The 22,649-nt window shown below is 37.5% G+C and overlaps 1 protein-coding gene across 4 annotated transcripts in view; it reads right to left on the bottom strand.

Annotated features, from left to right (window-relative positions):
* LOC110441644 (kelch-like protein 5) overlaps window positions 1–22,649 on the bottom strand; it is an 86,948-nt gene that overhangs the window by 48,573 nt on the left and 15,726 nt on the right. For 2 of the 4 annotated variants that reach the window (XM_021484842.1, XM_021484843.1), the window contains exon 2: window positions 11,486–11,530. Coding sequence is in view for 1 of the 4 variants with exons in the window: in XM_021484840.1 (XP_021340515.1) it covers window positions 11,486–11,530; window positions 18,736–18,782 (92 nt within the window). In the remaining 3 variants the exon portion in view is untranslated. Of the gene's footprint in view, window positions 1–11,485; window positions 11,531–17,718; window positions 17,759–18,735; window positions 18,883–22,649 lie in introns of those variants that run through there. The other 2 variants (XM_021484841.1, XM_021484840.1) reach the window with 2 other exon arrangements.

The raw sequence follows: 22,649 nt of genomic DNA, 5'->3' as shown, positions 1-22,649 counted from the left end.
CTGGATGGTGGGACAACCAGAGTAGTAGTGACTGAATGGTGGGACAACCAGATTAGTGGTGGCTGGATGGTGGGACAACCAGATTAGTTATGACTGGATGGTGGGACAACCAGATTAGTAGTGACTGGATGGTGGGACAACCAGATTAGTGGTGGCTGGATGGTGGGACAACCAGATTAGTTATGACTGGATGGTGGGACAACCAGATTAGTAATGACTGGATGGTGGGACAACCAGATTAGTAGTGACTGGATGGTGGGACAACCAGATTAGTGGTGGCTGGATGGTTGGAAAACCAGAGTAGTAGTGACTGGATGGTGGGACAACCAGATTAGTAGTGGCTGGATGGTTGGAAAACCAGAGTAGTTATGACTGGATGGTGGGACAACCAGATTAGTAGTGACTGGATGGTGGGACAACCAGATTAGTGGTGGCTGGATGGTTGGAAAACCAGAGTAGTCGTGACTGGATGGTGGGACAACCAGATTAGTAGTGACTGAATATGACCTGGATGGTGGGACAACCAGATTAGTTATGACTGGATGGTGGGACAACCAGAGTAGTAGTGACTGAATGGTGGGACAACCAGATTAGTGGTGACTGGATGGTGGGACAACCAGGTTATATTAGTTGTGGCTGGATTAATGAGGCTGGATATATATACAATGTAGGGGGACAACTGGACTCACTAGAGGTAGCTTGATTAAGGTGATTAAACTATACACCTGATCATATGTATAAATGTCCTCTTTATATCAATTATCTTGAAAACAAAATATTGTTAGAAACTGAAATATATGAAAGACATTCCAATGTTAGATGAAGCGTATTTTAGTACACTTTTCTATTTCCTTCCTCATAAGAAGGTGACATACTGTATAAGTGTACACTTTCACTTAAAAATTATCTTAATTTGACTGTTTTACAAATGATTGAGCTGGATGTTAAGGCTTTATTTGATATAAAAATTATAGTTCCTCTAAAAAGTTAGTGAATTTGGTGAATTCTACAAGTACACATAGCTTTAAAAGAAATACTGATAAAATTGTAAACAACTTTTTTTCTTTTAACTTTTTAAACCTAGAAATGAAAACCCCAGTTTTTTATAATGATAAGAGGAAAAAGCAAGACCTTTTGTCATAAGTGAGGGTTTTTAATTTTAAATCATATTGTTTCAACTTATGAACATTATGACTGAAATGAAAACTCTGTATGTGTGTGTAATGATAAATGCAGCTGTTATCAAATCTTACCTGTAATAGTACTTAGACACGTGGGCCATAATACCTTCATAACACAAAAACAACTCCAGACACATCAACTACAGCAAGAGTTATTTAAAAACTTTTACATCCAAGGAATTAATCTCCGGAGCACGCGGGGGTAAAAGGATCCTGCTATGACAACATTACCTCCGTAGACTTGCGTTACGCGCAATCAGGCTCTGCAATGTTTACACCCATGACAAGGCACGTTAGTATTAGCTAGCCCATGTGCTCCCGATCACTGACACTAAACATGACCTGAAGTGTTAATTGCAGTTGATGTGATGAGTTAATAAATTTTCTGTAATTAGTAAGATTGAGCAGTATAAAGTGTTAACTTCTGTCTACAGTAAAACAATAGACTGTGTATACATGTGTCTGACACACCGCTGACTACATCATACCCTCCTGATATGGCCTCTACAGCTCTCCTCACACCATCATCACTGTTGGTTCAGCCTCTGTACCAGTCAACGAGCAACGATAATGACAAGCTACGACACAAACATCACCTACGACACATGACACAATAGCCTAGGCGTCACACTTGACTGCCTCCTCCCCAATGCTGCACTTCACCAATGCAACCCCTCCCACAGAGAGACAGCTGACTGATCCCCACAAGATGTTACTGTGGAAACCTTTGTATGAATGATATTGTATGTGTCAGTCCCATGCTTTCAACTTACATATGCGTGCCTAGTATATAAATCAATAAATATAACTGTACAGGATTTCAAATATTATCAATCATTTATTTTTTATCATATTCCTTTGTAGTCTGATACGGTCATACTGTGACAGCTACATGGATTGGTGTTAACTCATGTGTATCATCAGGCGGTTTACTTTATTGGCTAAATATCTATATATAGCCACTTTAATGCTTGGCTAGTGTAACTAGATTGGTATTAAGTTGTTTGTATCAGGCCGTATATTGGCTATATCTATAATAACATCCTTAATGCTTTGCTAGTGTAACTAGATTGGTATTAAGTTGTTTGTATCAGGTCGTATTTTGTCTATATCTATAACATCCTTAATGTGTGGCTAGTGTTACTAGATTGGTATCTAGTGTAACTAGATTGGTATTAAGTTGTTTGTATCAGGCCGTATATTGGCTATATCTATAATAACATCCTTAATGCTTTGCTAGTGTAACTAGATTGGTATTAAGTTGTTTGTATCAGGTCGTATTTTTTCTATATCTATAACATCCTTAATGTGTGGCTAGTGTTACTAGATTGGTATCTAGTGTAACTAGATTGGTATTAAGTTGTTTGTATCAGGTCGTATTTTTTCTATATCTATAACATCCTTAATGTGTGGCTAGTGTTACTAGATTGGTATCTAGTGTAACTAGATTGGTATTAAGTTGTTTGTATCAGGCCGTATATTGGCTATATCTATAATAACATCCTTAATGCTTTGCTAGTGTAACTAGATTGGTATTAAGTTGTTTGTATCAGGCCGTATATTGGCTATATCTATAATAACATCCTTAATGCTTGGCTAGTGTTACTAGATTGGTATTAAGTTGTGTGTATATATCAGGCCGTATATTGGCTATATCTATAATAACATCCTTAATGCTTTGCTAGTGTAACTAGATTGGTATTAAGTTGTTTGTATCAGGTCGTATTTTTTCTATATCTATAACATCCTTAATGTGTGGCTAGTGTAACTAGATTGGGATTAAGTTGTTTGTATCAGGCTGTATATTGGCTATATCTATAATAGCATCCTTAATGTTTGGCTATTGTAACTAGATTGGTATTAAGTTGCTTGTGTATATCAGGCTGTATATTGTCTATATCTATAACATCCTAAATATCTATATATAGCCACTTTAATGCTTGGCTAGTGTAACTAGATTGGTATTAGGTTGTTTGTATCAGGCCGTATATTGTCTAAATCTTTAATATATCCTTAATGTTTGGCTAGTGTATACTAAATTGGTATTTAGTCCGGTGTATATATTAGGCCGTATATTGTTTATATCTATAACATCCTTAATGTTCGGCTAGTGTAACTAGATTGGTATTAAGTTGTTTGTATCAGGTCGTATTTTGTCTATATCTATAACATCCTTAATGTGTGGCTAGTGTTACTAGATTGGTATCTAGTGTAACTAGATTGGTATTAAGTTGTTTGTATCAGGCCGTATATTGGCTATATCTATAATATCCTTAATGTTTGGCTAGTGTATACTAAATTGGTATTTAGTCCGGTGTATATATCAGGCCGTATATTGTTTATATCTATAACATCCTTAATGTTTGGCTAGTGTAACTAGATTGGTATTAAGTTGTTTGTATCGGGCTGTATGTTGTCTATATCTATAACATCCTTAATGTTTGGCTAGTGTAACTAGATTGTTATTAAGTTGTTTGTATCAGGCCGTATATTGTTTATATCTATAACATCCTTAATGCTTGGCCAGTGTAACTAGATTGGTATTAAGTTGTGTGTATATATCAGGCCGTATATTGGCTATATCTATAATAGCATCCTTAATGTTTGGCTAGTGTAACTAGATTGTTATTAAGTTGTTTGTATCAGGCCGTATATTGGCTATATCTATAATAGCATCCTTAATGTTTGGCTAGTGTAACTAGATTGGTATTAAGTTGCTTGTGTATATCAGGCTGTATATTGTCTATATCTATAACATCCTTAATGTTTGGCTAGTGTAACTAGATTGGTATTAAGTTGTGTGTATATATCAGGCCGTATATTGGCTATATCTATAATAGCATCCTTAATTTTTGGCTAGTGTAACTAGATTGGTATTAAGTTGTTTGTATCAGGCCGCATATTGTTTATATCTATAACATCCTTAATGCTTGGCTAGTGTAACTAGATTGGTATTAAGTTGTTTGTATCAGGCCGTATTTTGTCTATATCTATAACATCCTTAATGTTTCGCTAGTGTAACTAGATTGGTATTAAGTTGTTTGTATCAGGCAGTATATTGGCTATATCTATAATAGCATCCTAAATGCTTGGCTAGTGTAACTAGATTGGTATTAAGTTGTTTGTATCAGGCCGTATATTGGCTATATCTATAACATCCTTAATGCTTGGCTAGGGTAACTAGATTGGTATTAAGTTGTTTGTATCAGGCCGTATATTGGTTATATCTATAAAAGCATCCTTAATGCTTGGCTAGTGTAACTTGATTGGTATTAAGTTGTTTGTATCAGGCCGTATATTGGCTATATCTATAACATCCTTAATGTGTGGCTAGTGTTACTAGATTGGTATTAAGTTGTTTGTATCAGGCTGTATATTGGCTATATCTATAACATCCTTAATGTGTGGCTAGTGTTACTAGCTTGGTATTAAGTTGTTTGTATCAGGCTGTATATTGGCTATATCTATAATAGCATCCTTAATGCTTGGCTAGTGTAACTTGATTGGTATTAAGTTGTTTGTATCAGGCCGTATATTGGATATATCTATAACATCCTTAATGTGTGGCTAGTGTTACTAGATTGGTATTAAGTTGTTTGTATCAGGCCGTATATTGGCTATATCTATAATATCCTTAATTTTTGGCTAGTGTAACTAGATTGGTATTAAGTTGTTTGTATCAGGCGGTATATTGGCTATATCTATAACCTCCTTAATGCTTTACTAGTGTAACTAGATTGGTATTAAGTTGTTTGTGTACATCAGGCTGTATATTGTCTAAATCTTTAATAACATCCTTAATGCTTGGCTAGTGTAACTAGATTGGTATTAAGTTGTTTGTATCAGGCCATATATTGGCTATATCTATAACATCCTCAATGTTTGGCTAGTGTAACTAGATTGGTATTAAGTTGTTTGTATCAGGCTGTATATTGGCTATATCTATAACATCCTTAATGCTTGGCTAGTGTAACGAGATTGGTATTAAGTTGTTTGTATCAGGCCATATATTGGCTATATCTATAACATCCTTAATGCTTGGCTAGTGTAACTAGATTGGTAATAAGTTGTGTGTATATATCAGGCTGTATATTGGCTATATCTATAACATCCTTAATGTTTGGCTAGTGTAACTAGATTAGTATTAATTTGTTTGTATCAGGCCGTATATTGTCTAAATCTTTAATAGCATCCTTAATGCTTGGCTAGTGTAACTAGATTGGTATTAAGTTGTTTGTATCAGGACGTATATTGGAGGCCGTATATTGTTTATATCTATAACATCCTTAATGTTTGGCTAGTGTAACTAGATTAGTATTAATTTGTTTGTATCAGGCCGTATATTGTCATCCTTAATGTTTGGCTAGTGTAACTAGATTAGTATTAATTTGTTTGTATCAGGCCGTATATTGTCATCCTTAATGTTTGGCTAGTGTAACTAGATTAGTATTAATCTGTTTGTATCAGGCCGTATATTGTCTAAATCTTTAATAACATCCTTAATGCTTGGCTAGTGTAACTAGATTGGTATTAGGTTGAGTGTATCTATCAGGCAGTATATTGGCTATATCTATAATAACATCCTTAATGCTTGGCTAGTGTAACTAGAGTGGTATTAAGTTATGTGTATATATCAGGCTGTATATTGGCTATATCTATAACATCCTTAATGTTTGGCTAGTGTAACTAGATTGGTATTAAGTTGTGTGTATATATCAGGCCATATATTGGCTATATCTATAATAACATCCTTAATGCTTGGCTAGTGTAACTAGAGTGGTATTAAGTTGTGTGTATATATCAGGCTGTATATTGGCTATATCTATAATAACATCCTTAATGCTTGGCTAGTGTAACTAGAGTGGTATTACGTTGTGTGTATATATCAGGCTGTATATTGGCTATATCTATAATAGCATCCTTAATGCTTGGCTAGTGTAACTAGATTGGTATTAAGTTGTTTGTATTGGGCCGTATATTGGCTATATCTATAACATCCTTAATGCTTGGCTAGTGTAACTGGATTGGTATTAAGTTGTTTTTATCAGGCTGTATATTGGCTGTATCTATAATAACATCCTTAATGCTTGGCTAGTGTGACTAGATTGTTATTAAGTTGTTTGTATCAGTCCGTATATTGGCTATATCTATAATATCCTTAATGCTTGGCTAGTGTGACTAGATTTGTATTAAGTTGTTTGTATCACGCTGGATATTGGCTATATCTATAATATCCTTAATGCTTGGCTAGTGTAACTAGGTTGGTATTAAGTTGTTTGTATCAGGCCGTATATTGGCTATATCTATAGCGTACTTTATGCTTGTCTAGTGTAACTGACCACACCAATCTATATATATATATACATCACCCCTCACAATGTACCTACATTATATTTGTTGCTGATTTATTTCTTAAAAAATATTCATGAATTGCATTTATAAGTAACTGTTCTCATCTCAATCCTAGGTGTTTTCAAATAAGTTTTATGTTTTTGAGGGGTTTTTTTGAGGAAATAAGAGTTAATGATTTAATAAAAGAATGAATACCCAGGTACTGTACTTACAAACTGTATCCCTTTTTTCATGTCATGATCCTTAGAATTTGATAACAACAGAAGCCTCCAAAAATGGAGAAATGTATCTGATGAGGATATGGGAGTGTTCCAGTTCCTCTCTGCAGTGTTGATGACTGTTGGAGTTGAGTGCTGTACATATGTACACTGTGTAACGTCACACATCCAGCTACTCACCATGCTTGACGTTGCTGAACTTGTCAGTGAGTTCCGGTGTCGTGCATAAAATGCTTCTACTGCATAAAAAGTATAGTATCCGGATACTTTTTATACTCTACCAAAAAGTACCCCCCTTGTAGAAAAAAGTACCTCCCTATGAAATATATAATGTTTCAATAATGAAAATCCAAACAGAAGTTGAACAGGAGATTACATGGGAAGATTTATCCATCCTTACCAAATCCCAACCCCCAGAGCCAGGAAATTATGCCTAAATAATTTCAATCACTGGCAACAATAAGGTTAGGGTAAGCATGTAGAAACATTAAGCATGTAGAAACATTAACAGTTATGTTAGAGTCGTTATCCAACCTCTCTTCAATCCCCTTCAAATCCTTTTTATACCCCAACCAAAATGTATCCCCCGAATGATTTCTATACCCCGACAAAAATGTATATGTACCCCCTATGAACAAGAGGCCCAGAGGGCCTGTATCGCTCACCTGAATATATGTTTAAAGTACTTGATATGAAGTAAAGATATAGCACTCCTTGGTAGGTATACTGTATGTACATATGAAAATTCAGAAAGATCCCTCCAGGATTTCTTGAGATATACTCATATAGTAAGAACAAACTTCAAATGACAAAATCCAAGATGGCGGCCAGCTGGTGGTCATCTTGTTTTAATGAATATATCCTAATAGTAACAGGCAGTACTAGACAGCTTGGTGGGAACAACATTGGGATAAAATCTTGAATCCCTATTGCAGGAGAAGGAATTCAATGGTTTTACCTCTATTTCCCCTATTGGGTCCCACCCCTCTGCCCCCAGAGGGCTGGGGCCACACCCTCCGTTTATACAAAACTGAGTCCCCTTGGACCAGGAATGTTCCAGACTAAATAAGAATAAAATCCCTTAATCCCTATGGTAGAAGAAGGATTTTAAAGGTTTTACCTCTATTTCCCCTATTTGGCCCCGCTCCTCTGCCCCCAGTGTGGCCAAACCCACCATTTATACAAAATTGAGTGCCCTTGGCCTAAGGATGCTCCAGACCTAATTGGGATAAAATCCCTTTATCCCTATGGTTGGAGAAGGATTATAAAGGTTTACCTCTATTTCCCCTAACTTTTTTATGCATGACACTGGGTTATACTGCACAGTTCATAAATAAATGAGCATGTCTATTTTTGTCAAAGACCAATGTGTATCATATATCCTATAGTTCAATCTTTCCAGTACCATTTGTAACTCGAGGCCAAAAACTAACATAACTTAGTTCTATTTAAGAAGCAAAATGTGTCAAGTCGTGCAGTTAATTTAAGTAACTAAACATAACATATCTAGTATGTAACCCTACATCTGAAAAATTAATCATCGAACAAGTTGTAACAGCTAAGAAATATGATGGGGAAATACTGCCTTACAAGCTAGCTAGCACTCGACTTCCAACAGTCATCAACACTGAGTTCTGTTAAATAAAATGATTGCATTGATATATTATGGTTAACCTTCGGTCAGTTCGAACAAAATTAAATAAATATTGTCAATCCTGTTGGAATAACATGAAATTATAGTCACTAAAATAAAATGTAGATTGAACTATCCAAATCGACGTCAGCAAAAACACAGCAAACAGTCAAGTCGTACATATTAACAAGAGGCCCAGAGGGCCTGTATCGCTCACCTGGATACCTAAGCAATCATGGCAAAATATTCTACAAATGAGACCAAGGGAATATGACAGACACCAAGCCCAATCCTTGTAGCATAGCTATATTAGATTTTTCATGCCCAGCAATTTTATGTATGGTTATGGGGTGGGGATCTCAGCTGTTTCCAAGCTTTGACTCAGTAACTAGGTCCCTAGAGTTGTGGCCAGATCCCAGGATCGATTCTAATATCGTGACTGCATTTGTCTCTTTTTGCCCAGCATTTGTGTATATAGTTTTGGGGTGGGGATCTCAACCGTTTCAAAGTTATGCCCCAGGGGCCAAGTCTGCAAGGGTGGGGCAGACCCTGGGACCAATTCTAATATCATGACTGCATTCGTCTCTTTATGCCCAGCATTTGTATATATAATTTTGGGGTGGGGACCTCAACCGTTTTCAAGTTATGGTCCAGGGACTATGTCTCCAAGGGTGGGGCCAGACCCTACGGACATCCTGGAAGCAAATGTGCATTCTTCTCTTTATACTCAGCAATTGTATATATGGTTATATGGTGGGGATCTGAACCATTTCCAAGTAATACATTTTATTGGCCCCACCCCTTAGCCCGGGGGGTCAGCCCCACCATTTGTACAATTTTGAATCCCCGCCTCCCATGCATACTTCCGACCAAATATGATCAATATAAATGGCAAAGTTCTGCAGAAGAAGCCGTTAATAGCAAAATAACAAAATTGCCCCCTTTTGGCCCAGCCCCTCAGCCCCCTGGGGGGTCAGCCCAACCATTTGTACCATTTTGAATCTCCACAACCTAGGGATGCTTCCAGTCAAATATGGTTGATATCCACTTCTTAGTTCCAGAAAAGAAGTCGCTTAAAGCAGTATAGCCAAATACGATTTTTGGCCCTGCCCCTCAGCTCCCTGGGGGGCGTCAGCCACACCATTTGTACAACTTTAAATCCCTGCCTCCCAGGAATGCTTTTGCTCAAATATGATTGATATCCAATGCACAGTTCTACAGAAGAAGTCGTTTGTAGCAATATAGTCAAATTGCCCCCTTTTGGCCCCGCCACTAAGCCCCCTGGGGAGTCAGCCCCACCATTTGTACAATTGGACGGACGGACGACGGACGCCCCGGTATGGCATAAGCTCACCTAGGTCCTTCGGACCAGGTGAGCTAATAAATGACTATCAAGTTCAATTTGCATTTAAACGCAAAGCAGAGACAAGTATGTATCTGCAAAGCAATAGATGTTTTCTGGAGTATTGATGGAAGTTCAATTCTAGTTTATCAGAATGCGGAGGGTGGATTGAAACTGCAATTACGGATTAATAGTTTGATCGACCACCTGGTGAAATCTTTTGTTTTTTGGCACATTTACAGGTAACATATCAACTAATTAACAAGCAAAATCGTGGAATTTATATCCCCCGCTTGCAGGACATATTGTAGGTTAACATTATTGAGGTTAGGTTTAAACATGCGAGTATCGTGCTGTTGAGACATAATGTATAGTTTGAAAATTGAAGAAAGAAAAAAAGCCCTATACCTCAATGATTATCCATAAATATGCACAAATCACATCGGTTGGCAAACTTAGCATGAGTTGGATGTGCATAAGGAATTTGGTTGAAACATCTTAACAATATCTACAGCAACAAGTACTTATTATAATGGGGGACCATTACCGATGTCCCCCAAACTGCCCCCATAGTCGCAAAGATGCATTAGAAAAGGACCGCATTGCCATATATATAGTACACCTACAATGTATACATACTAAATTTGAATGAAATTGAGCAATTTTTAAATTGCAACCAATCAGAATCCTGTGTATTTGCAATGGCAACGAAACGTATGTGCTTGAATTTGCAGTCCCCTAATACCCTTATATACCAATTTTAATCGAAATCAAACAATATCTAAATTGCAACCAATCAGAAGCCTCTGTGTGGTTGCTATGGTAACGTAACTTATGTGGTTTTATTCACAGTCCCCTAATACCCCTATTTATCAATATTCAGAAGCCTCTATGTGGTTGTTATGGCAACAAAACATATGCAGTTGAATTCACAGTCCCCTTTTACCCCTATATACCAATTTTCATTAAAATTGAACAATAACTGAATTTCCACCAATCAGAAGCCTTTGTGTGGTTACTATATGGTTGCTATGGCAACGAAACCTATGCGATTGAATTCGCAATCCGTGGTTGCTATGGTAACGAAACTAATGCAGTTTTATTCGCAGTCCCCTAATATCCCTATATACACTGTACAAGTTTTCATCAAAATAGAACAATATCTAAATTTCGACCAACCAGAAGCCTCCGCATGGTTGCTATGGCAACGGAACATATGTGGCTGAATTCACAGTCCCCTAATATCCCTATGTACCAATTTTCATCAAAATCGAACCAAGTTTGAAGAAAAAAAGTGGTCATCGAACAAGGCATTTAACCCTGTGACCAAGTTTGATGAAAATTTGTTAACATTTGTTGTAGTTATTGCACATTATTCAAGGGGCCATAACTCCGCCAAATGATAAACAACAGTTAGATGTACATGCATGTAGTATTTCCAAAACCAATCCCAAGAAATGAATCATGTGGACCTTTTTAACTCTATTCCTCTGACCTGTTCCATTCATTTTAATTATCCACCCTTTTCTACAAAACATGTTTTCTTAGGTGTTTGTCTAAAGCACAAAAATCAACAATTATTATATCGAGATTTCAATTAACTCTTGATGTTTGTGCCTCCCCAAAATGAGTTTTAAATTTGGCTCTTGGTCTATTTGATATATGTTTTGACTCTTCAAATTCAGAGAAATTCTATTTGACTTCTGAAATTTTAAAACGCCCTAGTCCTGTTGTCCATTACTTGTCCATTACAGCTTACCTGGGCTCCCCTTCTCGTGCTGCTGGATTTTCTGGTGCATACAACCTACAAACATGAAGAAAGTATATTCAAGTTGGAGCTTTGGTACTCAAAAATTAAATCAACTAGAACACTGACAGGTCAGTAAGGGCCCCGTCTTGTGGCAATATATCCCCCATAATCAACAAGACAAACTAGAACACTGACAGGTCAGTAAGGGCCCCGTCTTGTGGCAATATATCGCCCATAATCATCAACAAGCAGTCTGCCCATATAGCTTAGCTTGACATTTGACATTTGGACTTCAAAAAGAATCGCAAGGAAGCAAAATATACATTTTACATGATCTATGATGTGAGTCTTGTTTCATTCCACCTCCATATTTGCTGGGCTAACAGAAATGTAAATACTGGTGCAATACTCATGTGTTACCTTTGATTTGTTTTATTTCACCTTATATACATGTACCTCCTTCATCAAGAGCCAGGGTCAAAGTCAGAGATCCACTTTGTCTTTGACCTTTAATTTGGATCCAAATGACCTTGACCATTAACCAAGTGACCCTAATCTTTGGTCAGTTGGTAATTCCGACCAACTTTCCTTCTTAATATCAAAACAAAATGTTCATCAGTGAAAAATACAAAACTTGACCTTGACCCTTTGGACCCCGTAACCGTCCAACCTAAGGTCAGTTGACTCTGTGTTAAGTTCTGAACAACATTGCTTCATAATGTCATAACAAAATGTTCATCAGGGAAAAGGTACAAAATTTAACCTTCACCTTTGACCCAGTGACCTTGACGTTTGGTCAATTGACTTCTTGTTTAATTCTGAGCAACATTGCTTCAAAGTGTCATAGCGAAATGTTCACCAGTGAAAAGATACAAAATTTGACCTTCACCCCTGACCCGATGACCTTGACCTTTGGTCAGTTGACTCCTTGTTTAATTCTGATCAACTTTGCTTCATAGTGTCATAACAAAATGTTCATCAGTGAAAAGATGTAAAATTTGACCTTGACCTTTGAACCTAATGACCTTGACCTTTGGCTTGATTTTTTACCTCAATGTGTATTTTTATGAACTGAACATCTTGACCATGTTTCATGTGCATCAGTCAATAAATACCAAAGTTATCAGCCAGGAACAAAATTTGTGGACGGACAGACAAACAGACAGACAGAAAGAGTGATTACTATAGGGCACCTGTATCTCCGATACGGGGCCCTAATTATTTACATTGACAATCAGCTTAACAAAATCAGGAAATTTACACTGCTGCAATGCAGAAATCCACAAAACCATAAAATTGGAAAATAATTAACATGATAGAAAACAAACATTTTGATGCCCAGATCTAGAGGTGTAGAGTGTTACATATCTCGTCATCAGAAGTCTAATTGGGCCAAAAGCACCTGTCAAGCTATGGGTTTTTAAGCTCTGGGTTAAACCAATATGAAAACCCCACATTTGTAAGAATCATTATTAGATATATGTTTAATTTGTTGGAGTGGTTAGGGTACGAGAGAAAAACACTCTTTCAGATATTTATATGTTTTTGGAAAGCTGCAACCTTGGAGTTACAAATTAGGAGTCACCGCCGTTGCCAGAAAAGCAACACCTAAGTCTCACTTCCACTTCATGGCAGCAAGACAAAAACGATATTGTAATTTTGCATCTCAATGGTTAATACGTTACCCTGAGAATCTTCATTCAATTATTAACTGGCTATAGCTATAATACTGTAGTGGGACTGGGTGGCTGCCGGTGACCATGTAATCTGTGTATATCTTATACAGATCAGCTGTAAAGCTCAATGTAATAACAGAATTTTAATTTTAATTTGACCAGCTCAATTAGCTAAAGTACCATATGCATCTAGAGTTCCGAGATTCTGGGTTCAAATCCTGAATCTGGATCTCGGGTATACGTGCTGGTATGTCTTTCTAGTATCCTTTAAGTTATCTTATATTTAGTATCGGTACTGTGTTCTCATAATTTTTTAGTCAAAGCAGTCTGCTATTCATCAACTTTGAATGAGCTATATTTTCAGAAGACGTATAGGGGTGTGTCGGGTAACTACGACCACTCTAGTTTTCATTCTGGATGTTCACGTGACTGTATTTGGTACTGTAGTCGTTAATAGTCGTATGTCTCAAAACTCACAAAACTCAACATTTCTGGTGTTCCCCTTTTTAATTCACAGCTATATATATGAACGAAGAAAATGAGTAGATTCAGGTAAATTTAATCACAGCAGCAAGTAATTTCGATCAATCATATCGTAGAATGAATGAATCCTCATGCTATCTCAAAGACCAAACATGCAACATTGATAGAAAATGGTTCAGTTTGGGGGAATGCAAAGGTTTTTAGCATCCAAATACAACACACAAGAACCTTTTTTTTTAAAGTCGTATGGACCCGTTATAGACTTGTACAAGCCCCATACAAGAACCTTTTTTTTAACGTCGTATGGACCCGTTATAGACTTGTCCAAGCCCCATACAAGAACCTTTTTTTTAACGTCGTATGGACCCGTTATAGACTTTTACAAGCCCCATACAAGAACCTTTTTTTTAACGTCGTATGGACCCGTTATAGACTTTTACAAGCCCCATACAAGAACCTTTTTTTTAAAGTCGTATGGACACGTTATAGACTTGTACAAGCCCCATACAAGACCCTTTTTTTTAAAGTCGTATGGACCCGTTATAGACTTGTACAAGCCCCATACAAGAACCTTTTTTTTAAAGTCGTATGGACCCGTTATAGACTTGTACAAGCCCCAAACTGTGTCTCCCTCACGTGACGGTCTGAACATAAATGACGGTTGCTTACTGTATTATTAGCATGTGGACTGCAGCCTTCAACCGACTACTCCTTCCAAGTTAACGTGACCTAGATCAAAACTAACTGAGAACACTGAGTAACAGTGTGCAGTAACTACATTGCTTACCAGCTGTGACCTGTGGGCTGGGAGTAACAGTGTACATTGACTACCAGCTGTGACCTGTGGGCTGGGAGTAACAGTGTACAGTGAGTACATTGACTACCAGCTGTGACCTGTGGGCTGGGAGCTCGAGTAACAGTGAACAGTGAGTACATTGACTACCAGCTGTGACCTGTGGGCTGGGAGTAACAGTGTACAGTGAGTACATTGACTACCAGCTGTGAGCTGTGGGCTGGGAGTAACAGTGCACAGTGAGTTCATTGACCACCAGCTGTGACCTGTGGGCTGGGAGTAACAGTGAACAGTGAGTACATTGACCACCTGCTGTGACCTGTGGGCTGGGAGTAACAGTGTACAGTGAGTACATTGACTACCAGCTGTGACCTGTGGGCTGGAGGTAACAGTGTACAGTGAGTACATTGACTACCAGCTGTGACCTGTGGGCTGGAGGTAACAGTGTACAGTGAGTACATTGACTACCAGCTGTGACCTGTGGGCTGGGTATTATATATTTTGTATCTAACTTTGGGTTGTAATTATTTGGCATTTTTGTAGCCAGTCTGCGCCCAACACAAGAATTCCTCGGAAGTGGATGTGTTGCCTGCGCAGGAAGCTGGGAGATTACGAAGAAATAGATACACTTTTCATTTCATGAAATAATGTTAAAAGTAAGCAATAATCATAGATTATGTTTTTGGATGGCATCATTTTGTTATATAATCTGTTATTCTGGGAAGTTTTAAGGAACTTGCTATGGATACTCACTGTCTCAATTCCACTCCAATATGGTGTCCACAAGCAAGACCAGCATCACCTCATTGGTATCCATAATTTTTTTATTGAAAATGCAAGTATGCTTAGCACTGCATGAAGTTTGAGTTTGATCGGCCCAAGGAAACTCAAGTTATCGCACGAAAACAGATTTTCTATTTATAGGAAGTGACCTTGACCTTTGACCTTCGGACCAAAAAAGCAATCCCAAGCAAGCACTTTTGGTAAGGAAGCACTGCATGAAGTTTGAGTTTGATCGGCCCAAGGAAACTCAAGTTATTGTCCGAAAACCTCTGTTCGGACGCCGCCGATGCCAACGCCAACATAGCAATACTATGTGTCACCAGCTTTTCGCAGGCGACACAAAAATTGAGTAATTATAACAAGAAAGAGCCTTGACTTTTGTTTTAGATGACTATGAATCTGATTTTAAAGCACTACTGTTTCAAACAAATTCTTCTTTCTTGCACAGAAAACGCATGAAAATGACGGAATGTGAGATTCTTAAAATTGTAAACAATACATTGTATGTCTCCTGGGTATATACAGGAATTGACAATTAAAACAATAGGCCCAATGGGCCTGCATCGCTCACCTGGTATTAATCTCACACTTGTAATCTTAAAAGTGGATTAAAATACAGCTACATGCAGAATATCAGTGTTTGATTCATAAGAACCTATGAAAAGATTTAAACATATGACGCCTGTGACCTTGAATGTCGAACAAGGACATTAGGTTGAAAGTGGGTCAAGGTCATTCATTTCAACAAACTTGGTAGACCTTCATCCCAGCATGCTACAGGCCAAATTTCAGTACCCTGGGCCTTTTGGTTATTGAGAGGTAGTCGTTTGAAGATTTTAACATATGGACCCCTGTGACCTTGAAAGTGGGTCAAGGTCATTCATTTGAACAAACTTGGTAGCCCTTCATCCCAGCATGCTATAGGCCATATATCAGTACCGTGGACCTTTTGGTTATTGAGAAGAAGTTGTTTGAAGATTTTAAACATTTGACCCCTGTAACCTTGAAAGTTGGTCAAGGTCATTCATTTGAACAAACATGGTAGCCCCTAATCCCAGCATGCTACAGGCCCAATATCAGTACCCTGGGCCCTTCGGTTATTGAGAAGAAGTTGTTAAAATGTGTTTAACATATTTGACCCCTGTGACCTTAAATATAAGTCAATGTCATTTATTTGAACAAACTTAGTAGCCCTTCATCCCAGCATGTTACTGGCCAAATATTATCACCCTGGGCCTCTTGGTTTTTCAGAAGAAGTTAAAATGTTTTTAACATATTTGACCCCTGTGACCTTGAATATAAGTCAAGGTCATTTTTTTGAACAAACGTGGTAGCCCTTCATCCCAGCATGTTACTTGCCAAAATATCATCACCCTAGGCCTCTTGTTTATTCAGAAGAAGTTGTTTAAAGTTTTTTTTTTTTAAATATTTGACCCCTGTGACCTTGAATATATGGTGGCCTTCATCCAAGCATGCTTTTGGCCAAATATCATCACCCTAGGCCTTTTGGTTACCAAGAAGAAGTTGTTTAAAGCTTAAAGTTGACGCCGGACGCCGCACCATGCCATAAGCTCACTTGGCCCTTCGGGACAGGTGAGTTAAAAAAAAGTGTTGAATTATAATTTAAGGCAAGAACTAGATCGAGGAGACTGTAGATTATTATGATACCTAGGGTTAGAACTACCAGGTATGGAAAAATCCATTAGGTATGAGGCTGCCCGCATATGGAACTGTCTGCTTAACGACCTACGAAAGGCTGATAACTATAAGGATTTCTGCAGACAGCTGCATGTGTGGGACGGCTTCAACTAGTACTGTAAGTGTTCCATGTGTGTAATGTAACACACCTTGCTAACTTTTCTACCCTGCCTGGTGGTTCTCTCCCGTCATGTATATAGTATTTTACTGAAAATATAAACCTGAAATCTGTGATAAATTATGTGCTACTGCTACGTATACTTTTTATCTTATTTTTGTGTACATGTATGTATTTTCATGAATTTTTATGCTTTTAAATCTGAGTTACCACAATATATATAAAGATATACCAGTGCTGGATCTATAGTTATATATTTTACAAAGTATGTGATACATAATTTTTTTCAAATTTTGATTCTATTAACTATAAGTACTGTATTATATGAAGAAATTAATATTGATAACTTTCCTAAACTACTATGATGTGCGCATTAGGTAGACCTCGCTGGTAGGGGGCTCAAATTAACACTTGGAAACTTGATGCACCAATTGTCCATGTACATGATGAACTATAATTATATATGCTCATGTGATATTTGTTTTATTTCATGTATTGTGTTTGTCTTAACTTGTATCATATATTTATCATGTTTGTCGAAATACAAGCTCCCGAGAGCTTAAAATGTTTTAAACTGTTCACCCTTTAATTCGACGTTAAATAAAGCTTCTTGTATCTTGTTATCCAAGTGTAAGATTTCAAACTTATTATAACAATATTGTATGGGTAAATAAAGCAGATCTCGACTCACAATTTGTAGGCAAATCTCTGTTGGACTCCTTGCAGTACTCCTTAATCACAAAATTAAACAATGTTCAACAAAAAGTCAGATATTAAAGCCATTTTGGTCCCTGTGGAGTAAAACATCATAGATAAAACTTAAATAATTGGTCTTTGAACATCAAAATGACATATGGGACATCACGTTATATCAGTATAAATTATAATATGGTCTACAGAGAAAATTAAAAAAAAAAAATATTGCTTTTTAACGTTGGTGTATGCGTGCTTGTTTTTAACGTTAACAGGTTGTTTCGCCCTAAAACCTGTTCGCGCTAAGGGTTGTTTTGCCCTAAATCCTGTTCGCCCCAGGTTGTTTCGACCTAAATATTTCTTCTTAATTTATACGTTAATATAATAATAAATATTTAAATATATCAAATAAACTTATTGATGACTTTCTAAATTGGTGTTAGGTATATTTCATGTACAGTATGTGAGAGCGGAGTCAGCTTTTCACAGCTGCCGTTTGTCACACTCGCTTAAAAACAAGACAAACACATTTTTTCTATGAAATTAATTTTAATGATATGGAAGACTAAGAAGACTTAATTTGTGACTTAAAACTACTAAAATTGAAAGAAAATACCAAACAATGTTTTGCCTAATGATTTTGTTTTAGGACGAAACAACCTAGGGCGAACGGGATTTAACACACGGTTAGGGCGAAACAACCCGGAACCGTTTTTAACAGCAATGGCTGTGTCGGCGTGTCCCTTTCGTCTGTCAATATTGTCAATGATGGCAGAAGTGACATTTCTAGATTTAACGAAAGTAAGTTCTCTACACACATCGACTTACAACTATTGTCATTTGAATACACAGTCGTTACAACAGCTGGGGAAGCATGTCGACTAGTGGGAAAAAACAAAGTCTTGTAAAATACACAGTAGGCCTACTCTGTACGTGTACTGTCAATAGACCCCATATCGATAAGTTTGCGTTGATAACGACCCAGACATTTTTGTGGGCTAACATATTTACGTACCTGTGATGGTCGTCTGCTAATGATAGATTGAAGGGAAAGTCATCCATTGTTACATTGCCCTCTTGTTATATGAGAAATATGCCAGTTTATACTATGTTTGTAAACTTTAAAACTTGTGTACTTCCTTCCGGAAGTGTTATAGTCTCCATTGTGTTGTAAACAAAGTAAAGCCCCTCCACCAGGCCCCGGACAATGCACATGGTAAATATATAAGCGCGGGTAATTTAAACTCAATAATCATGCAAATTAAAAACAAATCTAATTATATGTTAAATAGTTTTCAGACAGCATAGAGATGTATGTTGTATTTAATGTTTTTTTTTTATATACAATGTCGGTGTAAATGGCAAAGGCTGTTACTTGCAAGAAACTCAACTCTAGCATGTGCATTATTTAGATCAGAAAAAATCTCGACCTTTCGAGTTGTTCAATGTTGTTCACTTTTCTGTTATAATAATGCAAAATTGTACTTTTTATTTTAATTCAGATTATTTTGATATTTTTTTTGTACATTCAATATTTTTGAAATTTTTGAAAATAATTGAAGCCTTGCATGGCAATTTGTAAATTTGCTATCTTTAGAGATGATTTTAATGACATAATCATAAATGCACTTTTAGTTCTATTAAATTACAGATATGCCTCCAAACCTCATCCACACCCTGTATCCTGGTCCTGCCCTGTAAACAAAATTAAATATTGCGTATTTTTGTGACAGAAGTCAGGTCAAAAAGTTGCCGCCTATCCCCTGATTCAGTAGAGTTTACAGGTGAGACAGTAAAATCACCTAAACACATGGTAGCCGACTATCACCTGATTCAGTAGAGTTTACAGGTGAGACAGTAAAATCACCTAAACATATGGTAGCCGACTATCACCTGAATCAGTAGAGTTTACAGATGAGACAGTAAAATCACCTATACACATGGTAGCCGACTATCACCTGAATCAGTAGAGTTTACAGGTGAGACAGTAAAATCACCTATACACATGGTAGCCGACTAGCACCTGAATCAGTAAGAGTTTACAGGTGAGACAGTCACCTATACATATGGTAGCTGACTATCACCTGAATCAGTAGAGTTTACAGGTGAGACAGTAAAATCACCTATACACATGGTAGCCGACTATCACCTGAATCAGTAGAGTTTACAGATGAGACAGTAAAATCTCCTATACACATGGTAGCCGACTATCACCTGAATCAGTAGAGTTTACAGATGAGACAGTAAAATCTCCTATACACATGGTAGCCAACTATCACCTGATTCAGTAAGAGTTTACAGGTGAGACATTAAAATCACCTATACACATGGTAGCTGACTATCACCTGATTCATTAGAGTTTACAGGTGAGACAGTAACATCACCTATACACATGGTAGCTGACTATTACCTGAATCAGTAAGAGTTTACAGGTGAGACGGTAACATCACCTATACACATGGTAGCTGACTATTACCTGAATCAGTAAGAGTTTACAGGTGAGACAGTAAAATCACCTATACACATGGTAGCTGACTATCACCTGAATCAGTAGAGTTTACAGGTGAGACAGTAAAATCACCTATACACATGGTAGCTGACTATCACCTGAATCAGTAGAGTTTACAGGTGAGACAGTAAAATCACCTATACACATGGTAGCTGACTATCACCTGAATCAGTAGAGTTTACAGGTGAGACAGTAAAATCACCTATACACATGGTAGCTGACTATCACCTGAATCAGTAGAGTTTACAGGTGAGACAGTAAAATCACCTATACACATGGTAGCTGACTATCACCTGAATCAGTAGAGTTTACAGGTGAGACAGTAAAATCACCTATACACATGGTAGCTGACTATCACCTGAATCAGTAGAGTTTACAGGTGAGACAGTAACATCACCTATACACATGGTAGCTGACTATCACCTGAATCAGTAGAGTTTACAGGTGAGACAGTAACATCACCTATACACATGGTAGCTGACTATCACCTGAATCAGTAGAGTTTACAGGTGAGACAGTAAAATCACCTATACACATGGTAGCTGACTATCACCTGAATCAGTAGAGTTTACAGGTGAGACAGTAAAATCACCTATACACATGGTAGCTGACTATCACCTGAATCAGTAGAGTTTACAGGTGAGACAGTAAAATCACCTATACACATGGTAGCTGACTATCACCTGAATCAGTAGAGTTTACAGGTGAGACAGTAAAATCACCTATACACATGGTAGCTGACTATCACCTGAATCAGTAGAGTTTACAGGTGAGACAGTAAAATCACCTATACACATGGTAGCTGACTATCACCTGAATCAGTAGAGTTTACAGGTGAGACAGTAACATCACCTATACACATGGTAGCTGACTATCACCTGAATCAGTAGAGTTTACAGGTGAGACAGTAAAATCACCTATACACATGGTAGCTGACTATCACCTGAATCAGTAGAGTTTACAGGTGAGACAGTAAAATCACCTATACACATGGTAGCTGACTATCACCTGAATCAGTAGAGTTTACAGGTGAGACAGTAAAATCACCTATACACATGGTAGCTGACTATCACCTGAATCAGTAGAGTTTACAGGTGAGACAGTAAAATCACCTATACACATGGTAGCTGACTATCACCTGAATCAGTAGAGTTTACAGGTGAGACAGTAACATCACCTATACACATGGTAGCTGACTATCACCTGAATCAGTAGAGTTTACAGGTGAGACAGTAAAATCACCTATACACATGGTAGCTGACTATCACCTGAATCAGTAGAGTTTACAGGTGAGACAGTAAAATCACCTATACACATGGTAGCTGACTATCACCTGAATCAGTAGAGTTTACAGGTGAGACAGTAAAATCACCTATACACATGGTAGCTGACTATCACCTGAATCAGTAGAGTTTACAGGTGAGACAGTAAAATCACCTATACACATGGTAGCTGACTATCACCTGAATCAGTAGAGTTTACAGGTGAGACAGTAAAATCACCTATACACATGGTAGCTGACTATCACCTGAATCAGTAGAGTTTACAGGTGAGACAGTAAAATCACCTATACACATGGTAGCTGACTATCACCTGAATCAGTAGAGTTTACAGGTGAGACAGTAAAATCACCTATACACATGGTAGCTGACTATCACCTGAATCAGTAGAGTTTACAGGTGAGACAGTAAAATCACCTATACACATGGTAGCTGACTATCACCTGAATCAGTAGAGTTTACAGGTGAGACAGTAACATCACCTATACACATGGTAGCTGACTATCACCTGAATCAGTAGAGTTTACAGGTGAGACAGTAAAATCACCTATACACATGGTAGCTGACTATCACCTGAATCAGTAGAGTTTACAGGTGAGACAGTAAAATCACCTATACACATGGTAGCTGACTATCACCTGAATCAGTAGAGTTTACAGGTGAGACAGTAAAATCACCTATACACATGGTAGCTGACTATCACCTGAATCAGTAGAGTTTACAGGTGAGACAGTAAAATCACCTATACACATGGTAGCTGACTATCACCTGAATCAGTAGAGTTTACAGGTGAGACAGTAAAATCACCTATACACATGGTAGCTGACTATCACCTGAATCAGTAGAGTTTACAGGTGAGACAGTAAAATCACCTATACACATGGTAGCTGACTATCACCTGAATCAGTAGAGTTTACAGGTGAGACAGTAAAATCACCTATACACATGGTAGCTGACTATCACCTGAATCAGTAGAGTTTACAGGTGAGACAGTAACATCACCTATACACATGGTAGCTGACTATCACCTGAATCAGTAGAGTTTACAGGTGAGACAGTAACATCACCTATACACATGGTAGCTGACTATCACCTGAATCAGTAGAGTTTACAGGTGAGACAGTAACATCACCTATACAC

This window comes from Mizuhopecten yessoensis, unplaced genomic scaffold, assembly GCF_002113885.1.
Source record: "Mizuhopecten yessoensis strain PY_sf001 unplaced genomic scaffold, ASM211388v2 scaffold716079, whole genome shotgun sequence".
NCBI lineage: Eukaryota > Metazoa > Mollusca > Bivalvia > Pectinida > Pectinidae > Mizuhopecten > Mizuhopecten yessoensis.
The sequence above is the reverse complement of the archived record's forward strand: the minus strand, read 5'-3'. Positions and strand labels throughout refer to the sequence as shown.